Here is a 16040-nt window from a genome sequence, read left to right as displayed (position 1 = left end):
AATCTAGGTATTCCCCTATTCATAATTGCTAGTATATAGACATTTTTTATTAGATAAACAATATATTTCTTGTTAATATGGTATTTTATGAATTAACTTTGTTTGGAATAACATTATTTAAAGTTGAAAACATATAATAATTAATGTATGAGAACAAAAAAGTAAGAATCAGTTAATATTTTGTTGAACGACTGACTTGGAAAAAGGTATAACACCTGCTTCCAAAAAAGAAAAAAGAAGCTGCCTGTCGCATTGAATTTTGTAATTTTTGGCCTGAGAAACTATTAATAATTTTCTGTGGCCTTATAATGATTACGATGTATTAAGGTGCACTATGCTTTTGACTCTAAGGATCAGTTCATATGTTTCACCTGTGTAATCATATATAATCTCACAACTTACTTCTGTTGAAGTAAAAACCTATTCTTTGTTTCCAGAATCTGAAAGACATTGCTCTACAAACCCTTGCCAGCATTTGTGTTCTTATTATCCCTCTCTGGACAAATACAAGTGCACATGTAAACAGGGCTTTGCTCTACAAGATGATGGCTTCTCATGTGTTGGTAAGTATACAACTCGGCAGTTTTCTGACTGACCACCTGCATTATAAGTATTAACATACTTTAAGTAATAGTGAATGTAAAAGGTGCATACATTTTTTTTTTTTGCAGTTTAAATAACATTTTATTTAAACAAAAGTAAATTTCATTAGTATATGATTTAATAATTCTTATCTCTCTGGTTGGCTGAGATCCCACAATGTAGAAAAAATACAACATTATATTCACCTGCAGGTGACCCAAATCCCTCACCACTAACCCCAAAACAAAATTAATTTTGAAGTTAAGAGAATTCTTTTTTTTATGGGTTTTTTTTTTCAGCTGTCAGTTTTCCCTGATAATACCCCCCCCCCCCTTTTTCAAAATCAATCTTATTGAAGTTTTTGTTTTTCATAGCAACTTAAGTAGAAAAAAAAATTCAAATTAGTATGACTGGTAATATTTATTTAACACTGCTTCTCTCATTGCATTTGCTATGACTTCAGCAATGTAAACAAGTAAGATGGCATGAACTGCTTAATGGGTTTGTATCATTTGATCATTGAATCATTTAATAAAACAATTAGTGCTGTTTTTGAGGTCAATACAATGATTAAGCCACCTGAGGAGTACAATATTCACCGAGCCCAAGTATTATTATATAATATTTCGAACTACATGTTAATCTTAATTAAAACTGAAAACAGTGTTTACCTTTGTTCCAGAAATTGACCAGTGTAAGTCCTGGGGAATATGCCCACAACAGTGTAAAGTTGTCAAACAATACGATGTGCAGAGACCCGCGTGTTCGTGTGATGTCAACTTCATGTCAGGTTATCTGATGGGGACAAATATTCGTACATGTTATGCCAAAGGTAAGAAACAGAGCTGATCTTGTAAAAAAAACTCTTATCTAACGACCAGGAATTGTGTAAGCAGCATGGAACCTGTAGAATTTTATGCTTGACTAAGCTTCATAAAGTGCTTATGTAAAAATATGAATACCTGCATGTATATACAACTATGGTAAAAGAACTTGATTTTTACCTGCCAGATATCTGTCAAGATGATCTACAAAATCTTTATGTTCCTTGAGATAAGTTGTCCCAAATCGTTCAACTTTTGAAAAATTGTTAACAGTTGTAAATGGACATCTACAAATATTGTAAACATACTTGTTTTAGGGTTTATCACAGTTTAGTGCCTTTTACACTGCTACCTCAATTCATGTACATGATTGAAACTAGTACTTGTCCTTTTAAAGACTCAAGTGTGCTTATTATAGTATATTATACAATGTAAAAGCTCAGGCACTGTTGTTTTGTTTAGTCTGCATGATGATAGTTACAATTAGGAGTGTATTAGAACTGGCAAGTACAGGCAAGTATATAGTCTACTTTATGATTTGTTACTGAATACTCATCTTCGCTAGCCAAGGGTTTCTGAGACGCTGCTCTCCTCATAAACCTTTGGCATACGGTGCTGACAAAAGACAGGATGTTTTCATCACATGATCACGATTCTTGCCAGGTGCACACAGATTGCGTCATCGACAGAAATAAAAAGTGTATTAAAAAAATTAATGTTTTTTAAGAATAATTAACAAGAAGGTATTGAGTTATGTTAATTTGTTATTTAAACATGTTAAAATGCAAATCTACATCTTCAGTATAGATTCTTAATCACATATTTTGCACGTAGCTTAAGATATTGGATGACACCATATAGCTATACTTAGAATGGCATGTTATCTTACGGATCGTTGTTTACTTGCGTTTTTCATTCCCGATATTAAAGAGTCAAGATATATCCCGAACTCAAATATCGTCATTTACAAAAAACAATTGCTGATTGGTCGCATGATGTCAATCAACTCCAATCACAACTTGAGAAAAAAATCCCAACTTTTTTTAACACTGTGTGCCAAGGGCTTATGAGGATAGTAGCGTATCAGAAACCCTTGGCTAGCGAAGATGATGAATACTAGACAAACTATTTTGTTGATCCCTGATCATACTATTTCTCTAACTTATAGGCAACATATCTTCATCTATCAGTTTTGTTTTATTTTATACTTCTCTGGATCCTTTACAGTGATATATCACACTCAGGTGACCATTAAGGCCCTTGGGCCTCTTGTTTCCTCTAGATTCCAAAACTTTTCTTTCGTATGATTTTGAAATGCTTCACTTAGTCAGGTTTTATTGAGATGAAATATCTATATTTTAGTCTTGTGTAAATATCAAGTAGATCATTTTTCATATGTGAACTTAAATTGCAGGACCAAAGCCGGACATTCTTTTAGCACATGAAACTGAAATCATCAGAGCTGGTGTCGGGAAAGGTGGAGATGAAAAGCCACTCAGTGTGAATGAGGTTAGTGATCTTTTATCATAAATAATCCTCGAACAAAGGAGAGTTGCGGAAATCTCAGTGAATCTTAATTTGGCAAGTATTCAATTTTGGTATATTTAGCAAGAATGTTGAGGTCACTAAAATTGAAGATCGCGAATAGTTCATACAGCATTTGAGATAAGACATTTTTCATGGCAATATTAAAATCTTAAAAATTGCCTCTCATGAAAGGAAATAATTCCAAAAAATTTCACTCATATTGTAGTAAGTATAGGTGAATCTTACCTGAAAAGTTTTACTTATGACAAAGTGACAAGTCCTACATGTACACAGACATGTACACATGGCAAGACTAGAGCTAAAAATACATTGTACATTAATGATTTTGAAAAATATGAAATACAGAAATAATCTTCATTTCATTTCAATGCTTGTAATATTTGTTTCAAAATCTTGGCATTAAGGAATGATAAATTGTTTGAAATTCTTGCTCACAGCATTCTCAGGAGAAGATTCTGTCTATGGATATAGATGCCACAGACACAAATGGAGAGCTCATCCTATTTACTCTACAGACCAGTTCAAAAAACCGCTCAACTCTGTATCGTTATGAAATAAATAAATCATCCAGAAGAAAAAGACAAATTCCAACTAAGGTAATTTGAAAAATGTCTTTCAAAATGTGTAAATGGGAGGAAGGGGGATATATGGCTACCCATGTCTGTTACTCTGTCCTTCCATCCATCTGTCCTGCTTTGGTTTTGTTGGTAGGTATTTGTACCATGGGTGGATGTGAAAAAGAGGTTGGTTCAGAATTTTTACGTACATGATTTCTGTTATTAAAAGTACCACCACCATTTGGTGATCCGATAAAGTGCTTGGCTGGTATTGCATTTGGGGTCAGAGGCATGTCTTCATTTTTGAAATATTAAACACTACACCAAATTTCATTTTGCATTTCAGATGCATGTAGTTCACATTTATACATGTTTAATTGTAATAAAGTTGTAAGAAAGGTTTTAAATATGTCAGGGGGGTACATGATGTGCTTGTAGAATAGAGAGTAAATATTCAAGAAGGGAAAGGGACATTCAAAAGCATATATTGCAGTGAATCAATTCTGCACCATGTACCGTCAAGGAGCACTTACTGACATTTTGTCTTTGCCACATAATTAATGATGTTTGTCGTCAAGGTATATTTATAAATTTTTAACATAAATATTATTTTATGACTTTATTTAGGGCACAAATGTAGTGAAAATTAACACCTGTCGTTACTACCCTGTAATTACATCTGCCAGTCCGTTGCTTTTGGTTTATTGGCTCATCTGAGTCAAAGTCTGTTGTATGTTGTCAATAGCATCATTGTCGTCATCATTGTCACCATAAACTTTTCACATTTTCGACTTCTTTTCAAGAATCACTGGACCAATTCCAACCAAATTTGGCACAAAGCATCCTTTGGTGAAAGGGATTCAGATTTGTTCAAATGAAAGGCAACACCCTCTTGATAATTTTCTTAAGCAAAAATTTAACATCATCTTTTGAAATCTTCTTCTCTAGAACCAATAGACCAGAAAAGATCAAACATTTGAAAGCTTGATTACCTAGTGTAGAGTCAAGCTTGTTCAAATCAGGACCCCCCTGAGCTAGGAGGGGTCACAACAGGGGATGAAAGTTATGCTCAAGATTATATAGGAAAAATCTTCTTGAGAACAGCAAAGCTATGATTAGTCATATTTATATGGAAGTATCTTCAAGTTGTGTAAATTCAAATATCTTCAAATCTTGACCCCCCTAAGGTTGGGCCACAGTGGGCAATCAGAGTTTCTTCTAGGAATATATGGGAAAAAGTCTTTGAAAATTTTCTACTCAAGAACATCAGAGCTATAATTAGTCATATTGAAGCATCCTTTGGTAGCAAAGATTCAAGCTTGGGGTAGTGTGAGGCAAAAATAGATCAAAGTTTTGCATAGTAATATATTGGAATTTTTTTTTTTTTAAATTTTCTCAAGAACACCAAAGCCATGTTTAGTCATATTTATAAGAAAGCATCATCAGATAGTGAAGAATCAAGTTTTTTTTTCAAATCATAGCCCATTGGGGTAGGATGAGGCCTTAGTGGGTGATTGAAGTTTTACATGGGAATATATAGGAAAAAAATCTTTAAAAATCTTCTTCTCAATAACAGCAAAGCCGTGATTGGTCATATTTATTTGGAAGCATCCTCCAACAGTGAAGATTCAATTTTGTTCAAATGATGACCCAAGGGGTAGGGTGGGGCCACAATAGGTGATCAAAGTTTTACTTTGGTGTATATAGGGGGAAAATATTCTGATGAAGAACAGCATGACCTTAGTGACTCAGGTGAGTATTGTGGTCCAAGGGCCTCTTATTTTAGTTCTCTAAGCTACCATGCTTATGATGTATATAGATAGAAACTGAACTTCATTCAGGGCACAAATGAAGTGAAAATTACCACCACAGTTTTTATTCCCCATGCAATACATCTACCAGTTTATTGGTTTTTGTTGAAGCTATCATGCTTATGATATTTATAGAAATAAACTGAGTTTTTGAATTGTAGATTTATTATTCTTTTATTATTAATTTTTAATAACAAATTATTACTTTATTCAGTCTTTTTCTTAATTTTCCAGTGTTCTCTATGCTAAGTAAATAGATATTTTAAATGTACTTTTTTTTCACAGGTGATTTCTGAGCTGGCTGAACCTCATGGTCTGGCTGTAGACTGGGTGGGGAAGAATATATACTGGACAGATGCTCAGATACATAAAATACAGATGGCAACATACAGTGGAGGAAAGAAGAGAACAGTTGTTACCAATCTACACCAACCCCATTCAATAGCTGTCAATCCTGAACTTGGGTAAGGGAAACAACTCACCATTTGATATGATTTACTTTGTATTATATCACTTTGTGTTGTAGGTAAACTAACTTTGATGATTCAGAACAACACTTGGTGTTTTTCAATCATAATACTATTGTAGTGCAGGTTTTGTGTGATTTCTTTCAGTTGAGATTTAACTATGTAAAGGTATCCACAGTTGTTAGGTCACCTGAGTCACTGAGGTGACTTATTGCTATCTGATTTTGTCTGTCGCCATTAGTCGTTCATCTGTCATAAAATAGTAATTGATAGATAATTGAAAATGAGGCAAGAATATCTTATATTTGTACATTAAACATTATTCAAAGACCAGGAGAGGCCATGTGTACTTTGTGTATACTTTTTTGTGCTCATGCACTTCTGTGTTGTTTTGTCTGTGATAGTAAAAATGGGTCAGGAGTGTATTAGCACTGACAAGTACAGGCAAGTAACTAGATCTATTTTGAGTTGTTGCTAAATACTAGACTAACTATGTTGTTGATTTCTTGTTTTAGGGTAACATGTCTTCTTACATCTTAATTTTGTTTTATTATATACTTCTGTGGATCCTTTACAGGGTTTAATTCACATACTCAGGAGACCATCAAGAACCTTGGGCCTCTTGTTCAATATTTTTGCTGAAGTTTACATTTCATGATGCACCTATGTAGCAATTGATCAGTCTTTGAGCAGGTCTTGAATATTTACCACATGAAAGAACCAGAGAATGGGTCGAATTTTTATTTGAAATGGAGTAATATTTGATTTGACCAACTAAGAACCACATATTTGATAAGCTAGAACCATTATCATTTTTGTCTACAGGAAAATTTACTGGACTGATCGTGGATACCCACCAAAGATTGAGAGTGCTAACCTAGATGGAAGTGGTCGCAAGGTGCTTGTTAAAGATAACATGATCTGGCCAAATGGAATCACTGTAGATTACCCTAACAGTCGAATTTACTGGGTGGATTCCAAAAAGCAGACCATAGAAACTGCTGATATGGAAGGAAAAGACAGACATGTAGTCCGACAGTTTAACAGTGCGTAGCCAGAATTTTTTAGATATCAGTAAAAATGCTTCAGTCATTAAATATGTGTATATGACTTTACATGTAAATCAGAAATATAAATGAGTGTACCACTTCTTTGATAGAGACAGCCAAAGACCCACCTTATATGCTAGATGTGTTTGAAGATTTCCTGTACGTTACGTTTTACAAAAGCCATAATGTGACACTGATCCACAAGTTTAACAACTCCTTTGTCAAAGATAGAGTCATGTTTAAAAACCTGAAATATGTTGGTGATATTGTGGTTACACATCCTAGCAAGCAAAAACAAATCCGTGAGTAAATTCTTTAGGATAAGTCTGTTACAATGAAATTGTAGCCTGGGTTGCAAATAACATTTAAAACCTTAGGGGCCAACTTAAGATGTTTTACTAGCCCTTATTTATATTTTGGGGCTCACAATTTTCTGTCCACACAGTGAAAAAAATTTCTCAATCTTTTTCATGTCATAGTTTTAGAGAACTTTTGCTGTCCACAGTTTTTTACTTTTCCTGCGGATTAGGACACCACTTGTATGAAATTCCATGTTTTCAGTTTGAGACCTCAAGTAGTGTAAATGTAGACATGACTCAGGTTTTAATTAGAAAACATTTTGTAAGTGGAAACAGTGAAAAACAGTGAACAGTTAAAGTGCATTTAATAGTAGAAACAAACCATAGTCAGGTTCTTTAATCATTCTGATAAAATTCTTACTTGCCATGTGGCTGATAACATCCTCGAAAGTTGGTTGCCCACAGACGAATTACATTTGCAAGATGGCAAGTGTTTATTTGCAACCCTGTTTAGTAGATGTAAGTACATACATATAATAAAGTTCCATGCATCATGGTTTATAGACAGTGAAAAATTCAGCATTGACATTTTCAGTGTATTTCATGTATTTGAATAACTGTATCTCTAGGTGTGATTCTGTTTTCATTTAATGTGTTTCTGTTAACCTTTTGATAATATTGTATACAGATTGTACAATATAGGTAAAAAAAGCCTAATAACCACTGTTTATCATAGAATGCAAATGATATTTTTAGAAAATAACTGTGCATCCTCCCCTTGCAAGCGTGGCTGGTGTATCAACATGCCCCTGTCCATTGGCGCAAAGTTTAAGTGTGTGTGTAATGATGATTCGCATTACAATGAGGATCAGGGCGAGTGTGTCTTCTATAAGGACTGTGTCAATGGAAATCGCAATCCCACCACTAAACAGTGTGTGTAAGTATACCGAACCGTAAAAATCATCAAAAGATCAGGGGGAAGATAAACAGGATGACCATCGTTTATCTCGAGACTTGATTCTAGGAAACATTTAACCATGTTAAGATCAGGGTTCATGTCAAAATGAAAATACAAAAACAAATTTCTGTTGATATTCTGGAAATAAATTTTTTAGGACATTTTGATGACTCAAATAAGATGATGACTTGATAACTCTAAAATGATAGCATGAAATTTATGACTAGTTAATTAAATAAAGAGGTAGACTAAGTTATGAAGAACAGACAAGTAGTATGCTACCTGGACTGAAAATTTGAGGAAATTAATCTTGATTGGCAGTCATTGTTTCCTGGTATCATTAAATTTCTTGTACTTGCCATTTTTTTAATGTGGTGGCAGGCTTTCATGATGTGTAACATGTTCATAAATAAGCTTAAAAGCTTAAATGTTGTGAAAACTAGAAACTTGTATCCTGTATATACAGGGAATTTTTCGCCCCTTTCACCCTACTCACTTGTGGGCAGATTTAAAATGGGGCGAATTAAAAGAACATAATTTCTTAAACAAAACTGGGTGGATTAAAATGGGGCAAAATTGTTTACCAGTGTGAAAGGGCAAAAATAACATGGGGCAAAAATAACCCTGTATACAGTATTGCATATTGCTTTGGCTAAAAGCTTGTTGGCAAGCTTCCTTGCTAGTTCCAACAAATATTGGGTCAGTTATATCTGTAAATAAATGCCTAAGAAAAAAACAACTTTTCCCTGATATTTTTATGTGGTTTCTGTTGCACACTACCATGCTAGCTATTGGGGGGGGGGGGTATATTTATAAAACTGAAAATTGTTAAGTTTAAAAAAATTTTTAAATGCTCCAGTAATTTTTTGACAACATTCCAATTTTCCTCAACTAATGTCTCACACTTCTGTCACTAGCAATGAATGTCTGCTTTATTTTTGATAATGAATCACAATCATGTTTATGCCTGGCCATGAATATGGCCATATCATATAGTGTTTGTCATGTCCGTCTTCTGTTCTTCCATCCTTCTGTTCTCTCACATTATGCGTTTCAAAGAAACTATTCAAGATATGTATATCAATCTTCATATGCTGATACATATTAATGAGAGCTATTCAACTTCATTAACGTTCAAAGAAACTATTCAAAATATTGATGAGAGTTTTCAACTGCAAAAACATTTTTGACCTTAACCTTTCCTTTGACCTTGACTTCACTTTTCAAAAATTTGCTTTTAGGTCAGATTCAAAGAAACTGTTCAAAATATTTTTGTCAAACCCTATATGCTGATACATATTTATAAGAGCTATTCAACTTCATCAATCTTTTTTGACCTTGACCTCACTTAATCTGTGTTTATCTTAGTTTCAAAGAAACAATTCAAGATATTTTTATTTTTTAGGTAAGCTTATGCACTGGTATATAATTTAGTGACAATCAACTGTGTCTGATTTTTTTACCTTGATCTTATAAATGACCTTTTACTTAACTATTTATTATGTGTAAAACTCAGTTTTAAAGAAACTATTCAAGATATTTTCATCAAATTTCACACACTTATACAAATTTTCAAGTTGCAGTACTAATGAACCCTGGATGGGGCATTCATGTCCTACGGACATATTTTTAGTTTTCTTGCTTGCGTTTATGCACTGCTTTCTCTTTGTCATTTGTACATTTCACTGTAGCTGTCCTCTGAGATTCACTGGTGCACTATGTGAACATGACTTGTGTAAAGACCACCCCTGTGAATTAAACAAAGAGTGTTTTGTTGACCAGAATAAAAACATTGGCTGTCGGTAAGACACTAACTTCAATCACTTAGTACTGTCATCATTTAGCTTTAGCTCATCACTGGAACTAATGCTCACTGTGCAATTTCTTTTTTCTAGTTTATTTATTGTTCAATTCATGTTATAAATTAAAACTTTTGACTGAGTTAAATGACACTATCCATTAATATTATCCTTCTCTTTTAACACAGATGTCAGGATGGCTACATTGGGAAAAGGTGTGAAAATCTGTGTTCAGAATATTGTAAAAATGGAGGAAATTGTACAACAGATAGCAAAGGAAATACTGCTTGCAGGTATATTTCAAAATGAAGTAGTCTTGAGGGTTTTAAGATTGTTACTGTTGTCTGAAGGGCTCCCAAGTTGTTATTGTAATTAAAATGACTAAGATTATTATTGTTATCAGAGGTTCTCTCAGATTGATATTGTAATAGAAGTGACTCTCAGATTTTTACTGAAATTAGAGTAATTAACAGATTGTTATTTAGTGTTACTCTCAGATTATTACTGTAGTCAGATGTGCTCATCTCAGATTGTTACTGTAGTCAGATGTGCTCATTTCAGATTGTTACTGTAGTCAGATGTGCTCGTCTCAGATTGTTACTGTGGTCAGATGTGCTCATCTCAGATTGTTACTGTAGTCAGATGTGCTCATCTCAGATTGTTACTGTAGTCAGATGTGCTCATCTCAGATTGTTACTGTGGTCAGATGTGCTCATCTCAGATTGTTACTGTAGTCAGAGGTGCTCTCTGATTGTTACTGTAGTCAGAGGTACTCTCTGATTGTTACTGTAGTCAGAGGTGCTCTCTGATTGTTACTGTAGTCAGAGGTACTCTCTGATTGTTACTGTTGTCAGAGGTGCTCTCTGATTGTTACTGTAGTCAGAGGTGCTCTCTGATTGTTACTGTAGTCAGAGGTACTGTAGTCAGAGGTGCTCTCAGATTGTTACTGTAGTCTGAGGTGCTCTCAGATTGTTACTGTAGTCAGAGGTGCTCTCAGATTGTTACTGTAGTCAGAGGGCTGTCAGATTGTAAATGAATTCAAGTTTGAATGAAATAAGATGAGAGATAAAGAAATAATGTATGGTGGAAAATAACACACAGTATTTGTTTGGTCTCATAAAATTGTTCATAGAATATTTTATGTTTAAGGGTCATTAAAGACATAGTTTATATTTGAGTTTAATCCCACAATTATCTGAAGAAGAAAAAAAAACAACATTTTACATCCATTAAGTATTTTTTTTTGAAACCTTAAAATTAAGACAGATTTTTTTTCAAAAATGTACAGGGATATGAAATTAAACAGAGATAAGTTTGTTCGTTCCAAACATATTTCAATTATGTTATACTTAACAATTTTCATTATTTTTGTATGCTGTGGGGAGCTCAGAATATTGTATGGATTTGCTATTTGCTCATTTGATAAACTTTTTTTATATTTATATCACACATAATGCCTTTCAGTTGTCCAGAAAACTACACAGGGGAACAATGTCTAACAGAAGTATGTGACAACCAATGTCAGAATGGTGGAAAGTGTGTATTAGACCGCTTCCATTATAAGAAGTGTAATTGTACAAATGGCTTCACTGGTAAGAATAATCTCCTCTCTTAAATACATGAGAATGGCAAATCTTTCCTTGGTTTTATATGCTAGAAAAGCTTTCTAATCTTGATCCACTCTCTGTTGACAGAAGTGGGCAAATTGGTGATTTATCAATGATGGAAAGTGTGAAGTAGGACAATAAAAAAAAGTATAGGGCTCAGTGTTCCAATTCAAAAGATCATTAAGCAACATATGTATAAACCTTTACCTTTATATTATTATAACTATGTAAAATGACTTGACTAAATGTCTATGCTAAGATGTAAAAGGGTTATAATTATGAACTTACAGCATATAAACTCACCTGAGTCAAGGACTCAAGTGATCTTTCCTGACCAAAGAGTGTCTGACTTAAGTCATGCAGTCACTAAGTTGGTGTTCTTTTATCTGTCTGGTCTATGTGAACTGTAAACTTTTCACTTTTTAGCTCACCTGAGCTGAAAGCTCAAGTGAGCTTTTCTGATCACCCATTGTCCGTCCATCCGTCTGTAAACTTTTCACATTTTCAACTTCTTCTCAAGAACCACTGGGCCAATTTTAACCAAACTTGGTACAAACATCCTTGGATGAAGGGGAGTTTAAATTGTTAAAATGAAGGGCCAAGTTCCCTTAAAAGGGGAGATAGTCAAGAAAATACAAAAATTGAGTGGGGTCATTTAAAAAAATCTTCTTCTCAAGAACCACTGGGCCAGAAAAGCTAAAACTTACATGGAAGCGTACTTGGGTAGTGTAGATTCTAAATTGTTCAAATATGACCCCTGGGGAGAGGGCGGGGCCACAGTAGGGAATTCAAGTTTTACATTGAAATATGTAGTAAAAATCTTTAAAAACCTTCTCAAGAACCAGTGGGCCAGAAAAGCTGAAACTTATGTGGAAGCATCCTGGGGTAGTGTAGATTCTAAATTGTTCAAATCATGACTCCCATGGGGGTAGGGTTGGGCCACAATAGGGAATCCAAGTTTTACATTGAAATATGTAGTAAAAATCTTTAAAAATCTTCTTCTCAAGAACCTCTGGGCCAGAAAGGCTGAAGTTTACATGGAAGCATCCTTGGGTAGTGTAAATTCTAATTGTTCAAATCATGACCCCCTGGGGGTAGGGCGGGGCCACAATAGGGAATTCAAGTTTTACATTGAAATATGTAGTAAAAATCTTTAAAAATCTTCTTCTCAAGAACCACTGGGCCAGAAAAGCTGAAACTTATGTGGAGGCATCCTGGGGTGGAGTTAATTCTAATTGTTCAAAACATGACCCCTGGGGGAAGGGCAGGGCCACAATAAGTACTACAAAGGAGGGAGGAGAGAAATCAGGTGAAAAACAGCAAGGCCAAAGTTACTCAGGTGAGCGTTGAGGCCCATGGGCCTCTTGTTCAACTTCTTCCTCAGAAGCACAGGACCAATTTCAACCAAACAATAAAGAATTTTAGGGAGATGGGAATTCAAGTTTCCTCAAATTATGACCACACCTCATTTCAAAGAGAGATAATTAAGAAATAGCTAAAGTAGGATGGGGTCAATTAAGAAATCTGAAAAACCACTGAACCATAAAAAGATGAAATTTAATTAGAAGTTTAAAATTTTCCTTTTTGAACCCCAATTCAAATTTATTTCAATCACAACCCTCTATTGCTGGAATAGCTAGAGCATACAAAGGGATCCGTTTTTACATTAGATTATATGGGAAAAATCTTTAAAAAGCTTCTTTCCTATGTGGTGAAGATTTGAGTTTTCTGAAATTTTGTCCCATGACCTGGTTGGACTACAGTTCAAAGTTTGACATTGGTATGTAAGAAAATCTAATTCTCAAGAACTGGGTTACAATTACAGTCAAACCTTGGTATCTCGAACTCGACGGGACAAGAAAAAACTTGCAGATATCCAAGGGTTCGTGATATCGAGGGTAAAATACTTAAGAAATATGTGGTTAGGACTTCCCAATCACCCTTCAACATATCCATGGTATTCGAGATATCAGTGTTTGAGATATCAAAGTTCAGCTGTAGTTATTCAGGCCTGTAGGAAGCAATTTCAGTTTGGGGGGGCACAGCCAAACATTTTTCAGTTGACAGTTGAGGGGGCACTACCAAAAGTTTCCTGACAAGCAAAAAAAAAAAAAAAGTCAGTCAACTACCAAAAATACCTTGACAAGCAAAAAAAAAAAAAAAGGTCATCAGACATTTTTATTGAGGGGGCACAAGCATATAATATCTATGTTTACTATAGTAATCTATATATCAGCAAAATTATTGGGAGGGCATATAAAGCTTAAAATAATCTGTATATTAAAAATAATGATATTAGTTCTAGTAAGAGATCACTGTGAACACATCTGAATGCTATTATTCCTTGTTGTAGGAGCTCATTGTGAACACAAGCCTTCATCACCATGTGCAAACTACTGCAAGAATGGAGGTAAAAATGTTCAACCTTCTATCTACTGCTGTTTATTTTTCTGCTATAGTATATCCCCAAAAGTCTCATATCTACATGGTGTATTTCTGTATTTCCAGGAAAATGTAAATTAAGTGACAATAATTTACAAGGATCATCACCCTTGTGTGACTGTCTGCTTGGTTATAATGGACAGACTTGTGAGAGGAGTGTTTGTGATAACTGGAAGTGTGGTAGTGAAGGAACATGTGTAATCGGTAAGATAATTAAGACTAAAATAAGTAAAGAATACACATTGTGGAAAAACTGTTGTTTATGCTGGGGGTTACATTTTAGTCAAACATGATGCCTGGGTGTAAAATATGCAGACTTAGTTTATGATGAAGATAATGCCTGAGAGTATTTAAGTAAGAGAATTGTAAAGAAGAATAACAGTATAATTTTAATTTTATAATATATTACACTTCATCGTAATAAATAAAATCAAACCTTGTTCATTGGACCCTAAAGTTCACTTCCAATCATAGCGTGATAAAATATGGAATGAATGTAATTTAGCAAAAATTAACCATTGTTTCAATTGTTTTCCTTTACACTTTAAAGTTGCCCAAAATAATTTGTCACAATTTCAGTAAAACATTTTGCTTCACTGTCCTAAAAGTTGAGGAAGAGATTTTCTTTGCAAGCCTTGCAAATCAAGAAAAGTTTTTCTGTCTTCTTTTAATCCATCATTAAAATCAATACATGCATGTACTTGTTCTTAAGGATACAGTGATTTTTAGCTCACCTGAGCTGAAAGCTGAAATCTTGAAAAATCTTCTTCTCAAGAACCACTGGACCAGAAAAGCTGAAACTTATGTGGGAGCATCCTTGGGTAGTGTAGATTCTAAATTGTTAAAATCATGACCCCCGGGGGTAGGGCGGGGCCACAATAGGGAATCCAAGTTTTACCTTGAAATATATAGGAAAAATCTTGAAAAATCTTCTTCTCAAGAACCACTGGGCCAGAAAAGCTGAAACTTATGTGGAAGCATCCTTGGGTAGTGTAGATTCTAAATTGTTAAAATCATGACACCCGGGGGTAGGGCGGGGCCACAATAGGGAATCCAAGTTTTACCTTGAAATATATAGGAAAAATCTTCTCCTCAAGAACCACTGGACCAGAAAAGCTGAAACTTATGTGGAAGCATACTTGGGTAGTGTAGATTCTAAATTGTTAAAATCATGACCCCCGGGGGTAGGGCGGGGCCACAATAGGGAATCCAAGTTTTACATTGAAATATATAGGAAAAATCTTGAAAAATCTTCTTCTCAAGAACCACTGGACCAGAAAAGCTGAAACTTATGTGGAAGCATCCTTGGATAGTGTAGATTCGAAATTGTTAAAATCATGACCCCTGGGGGTAGGGCGGGGCCACAATAGGGAATCCAAGTTTTACCTTGAAATATATAGGAAAAATCTTGAAAAATCTTCTTCTCAAGAACCACTGGGCCAGAAAAGCTGAAACTTATGTGGAAGCATCCTTGGGTAGTGTAGATTCTAAATTGTTAAAATCATGACACCCGGGGGTAGGGCGGTGCCACAATAGGGAATCCAAGTTTTACCTTGAAATATATAGGAAAAATCTTGAAAAATCTTCTTCTCAAGAACCACTGGACCAGAAAAGCTGAAACTTATGTGGAAGCATCCTTGGGTAGTGTAGATTCTAAATTGTTAAAATCATGACACCCGGGGGTAGGGCGGGGCCACAATAGGGAATCCAAGTTTTACATTGAAATATATAGGAAAAATCTTGAAAAATCTTCTTCTCAAGAACCACTGGACCAGAAAAGCTGAAACTTATGTGGAAGCATCCTTGGGTAGTGTAGATTCTAAATTGTTAAAATCATGACCCCCGGGGGTAGGGCGGGGCCACAATAGGGAATTCAAGTTTTACATTGAAATATATAGGAAAAATCTTGAAAAATCTTCTTCTCAAGAACCACTGGACCAGAAACGCTGAAACTTATGTGGAAGCATCCTTGGGTAGTGTAGATTCTAAATTGTTAAAATCATGACCCCCGGGGGTAGGGCGGGGCCACAATAGGGAATCCAAGTTTTACCTTGAAATATATAGGAAAAATCTTGAAAAATCTTCTTCTCAAGAACC

The 16040-nt window shown here is 34.7% G+C and overlaps 1 protein-coding gene across 1 annotated transcript in view; it reads left to right on the top strand.

Moving 5' to 3' along the window:
* The window catches only part of LOC133173118 (low-density lipoprotein receptor-related protein 1-like), a 135071-nt gene that overhangs the window by 109476 nt on the left and 9555 nt on the right, over positions 1-16040 (top strand). Inside the window, 13 exon segments of the mRNA XM_061308049.1 lie at positions 438-563; positions 1265-1414; positions 2821-2915; positions 3392-3550; positions 5608-5786; positions 6615-6835; positions 6949-7140; positions 7894-8074; positions 9787-9897; positions 10083-10187; positions 11359-11486; positions 13855-13911; positions 14010-14147. Coding sequence (XP_061164033.1) covers positions 438-563; positions 1265-1414; positions 2821-2915; positions 3392-3550; positions 5608-5786; positions 6615-6835; positions 6949-7140; positions 7894-8074; positions 9787-9897; positions 10083-10187; positions 11359-11486; positions 13855-13911; positions 14010-14147 — 1842 coding nt within the window.

Source organism: Saccostrea echinata, unplaced genomic scaffold, assembly GCF_033153115.1.
Source record: "Saccostrea echinata isolate AGI-Se365-2 ecotype Australia unplaced genomic scaffold, CSIRO_AGI_Sech_v1 ptg000056l, whole genome shotgun sequence".
In the NCBI taxonomy this organism is placed as follows: Eukaryota; Metazoa; Mollusca; class Bivalvia; order Ostreida; family Ostreidae; genus Saccostrea; species Saccostrea echinata.
This window is presented reverse-complemented; position numbering and strand designations above follow the sequence as displayed.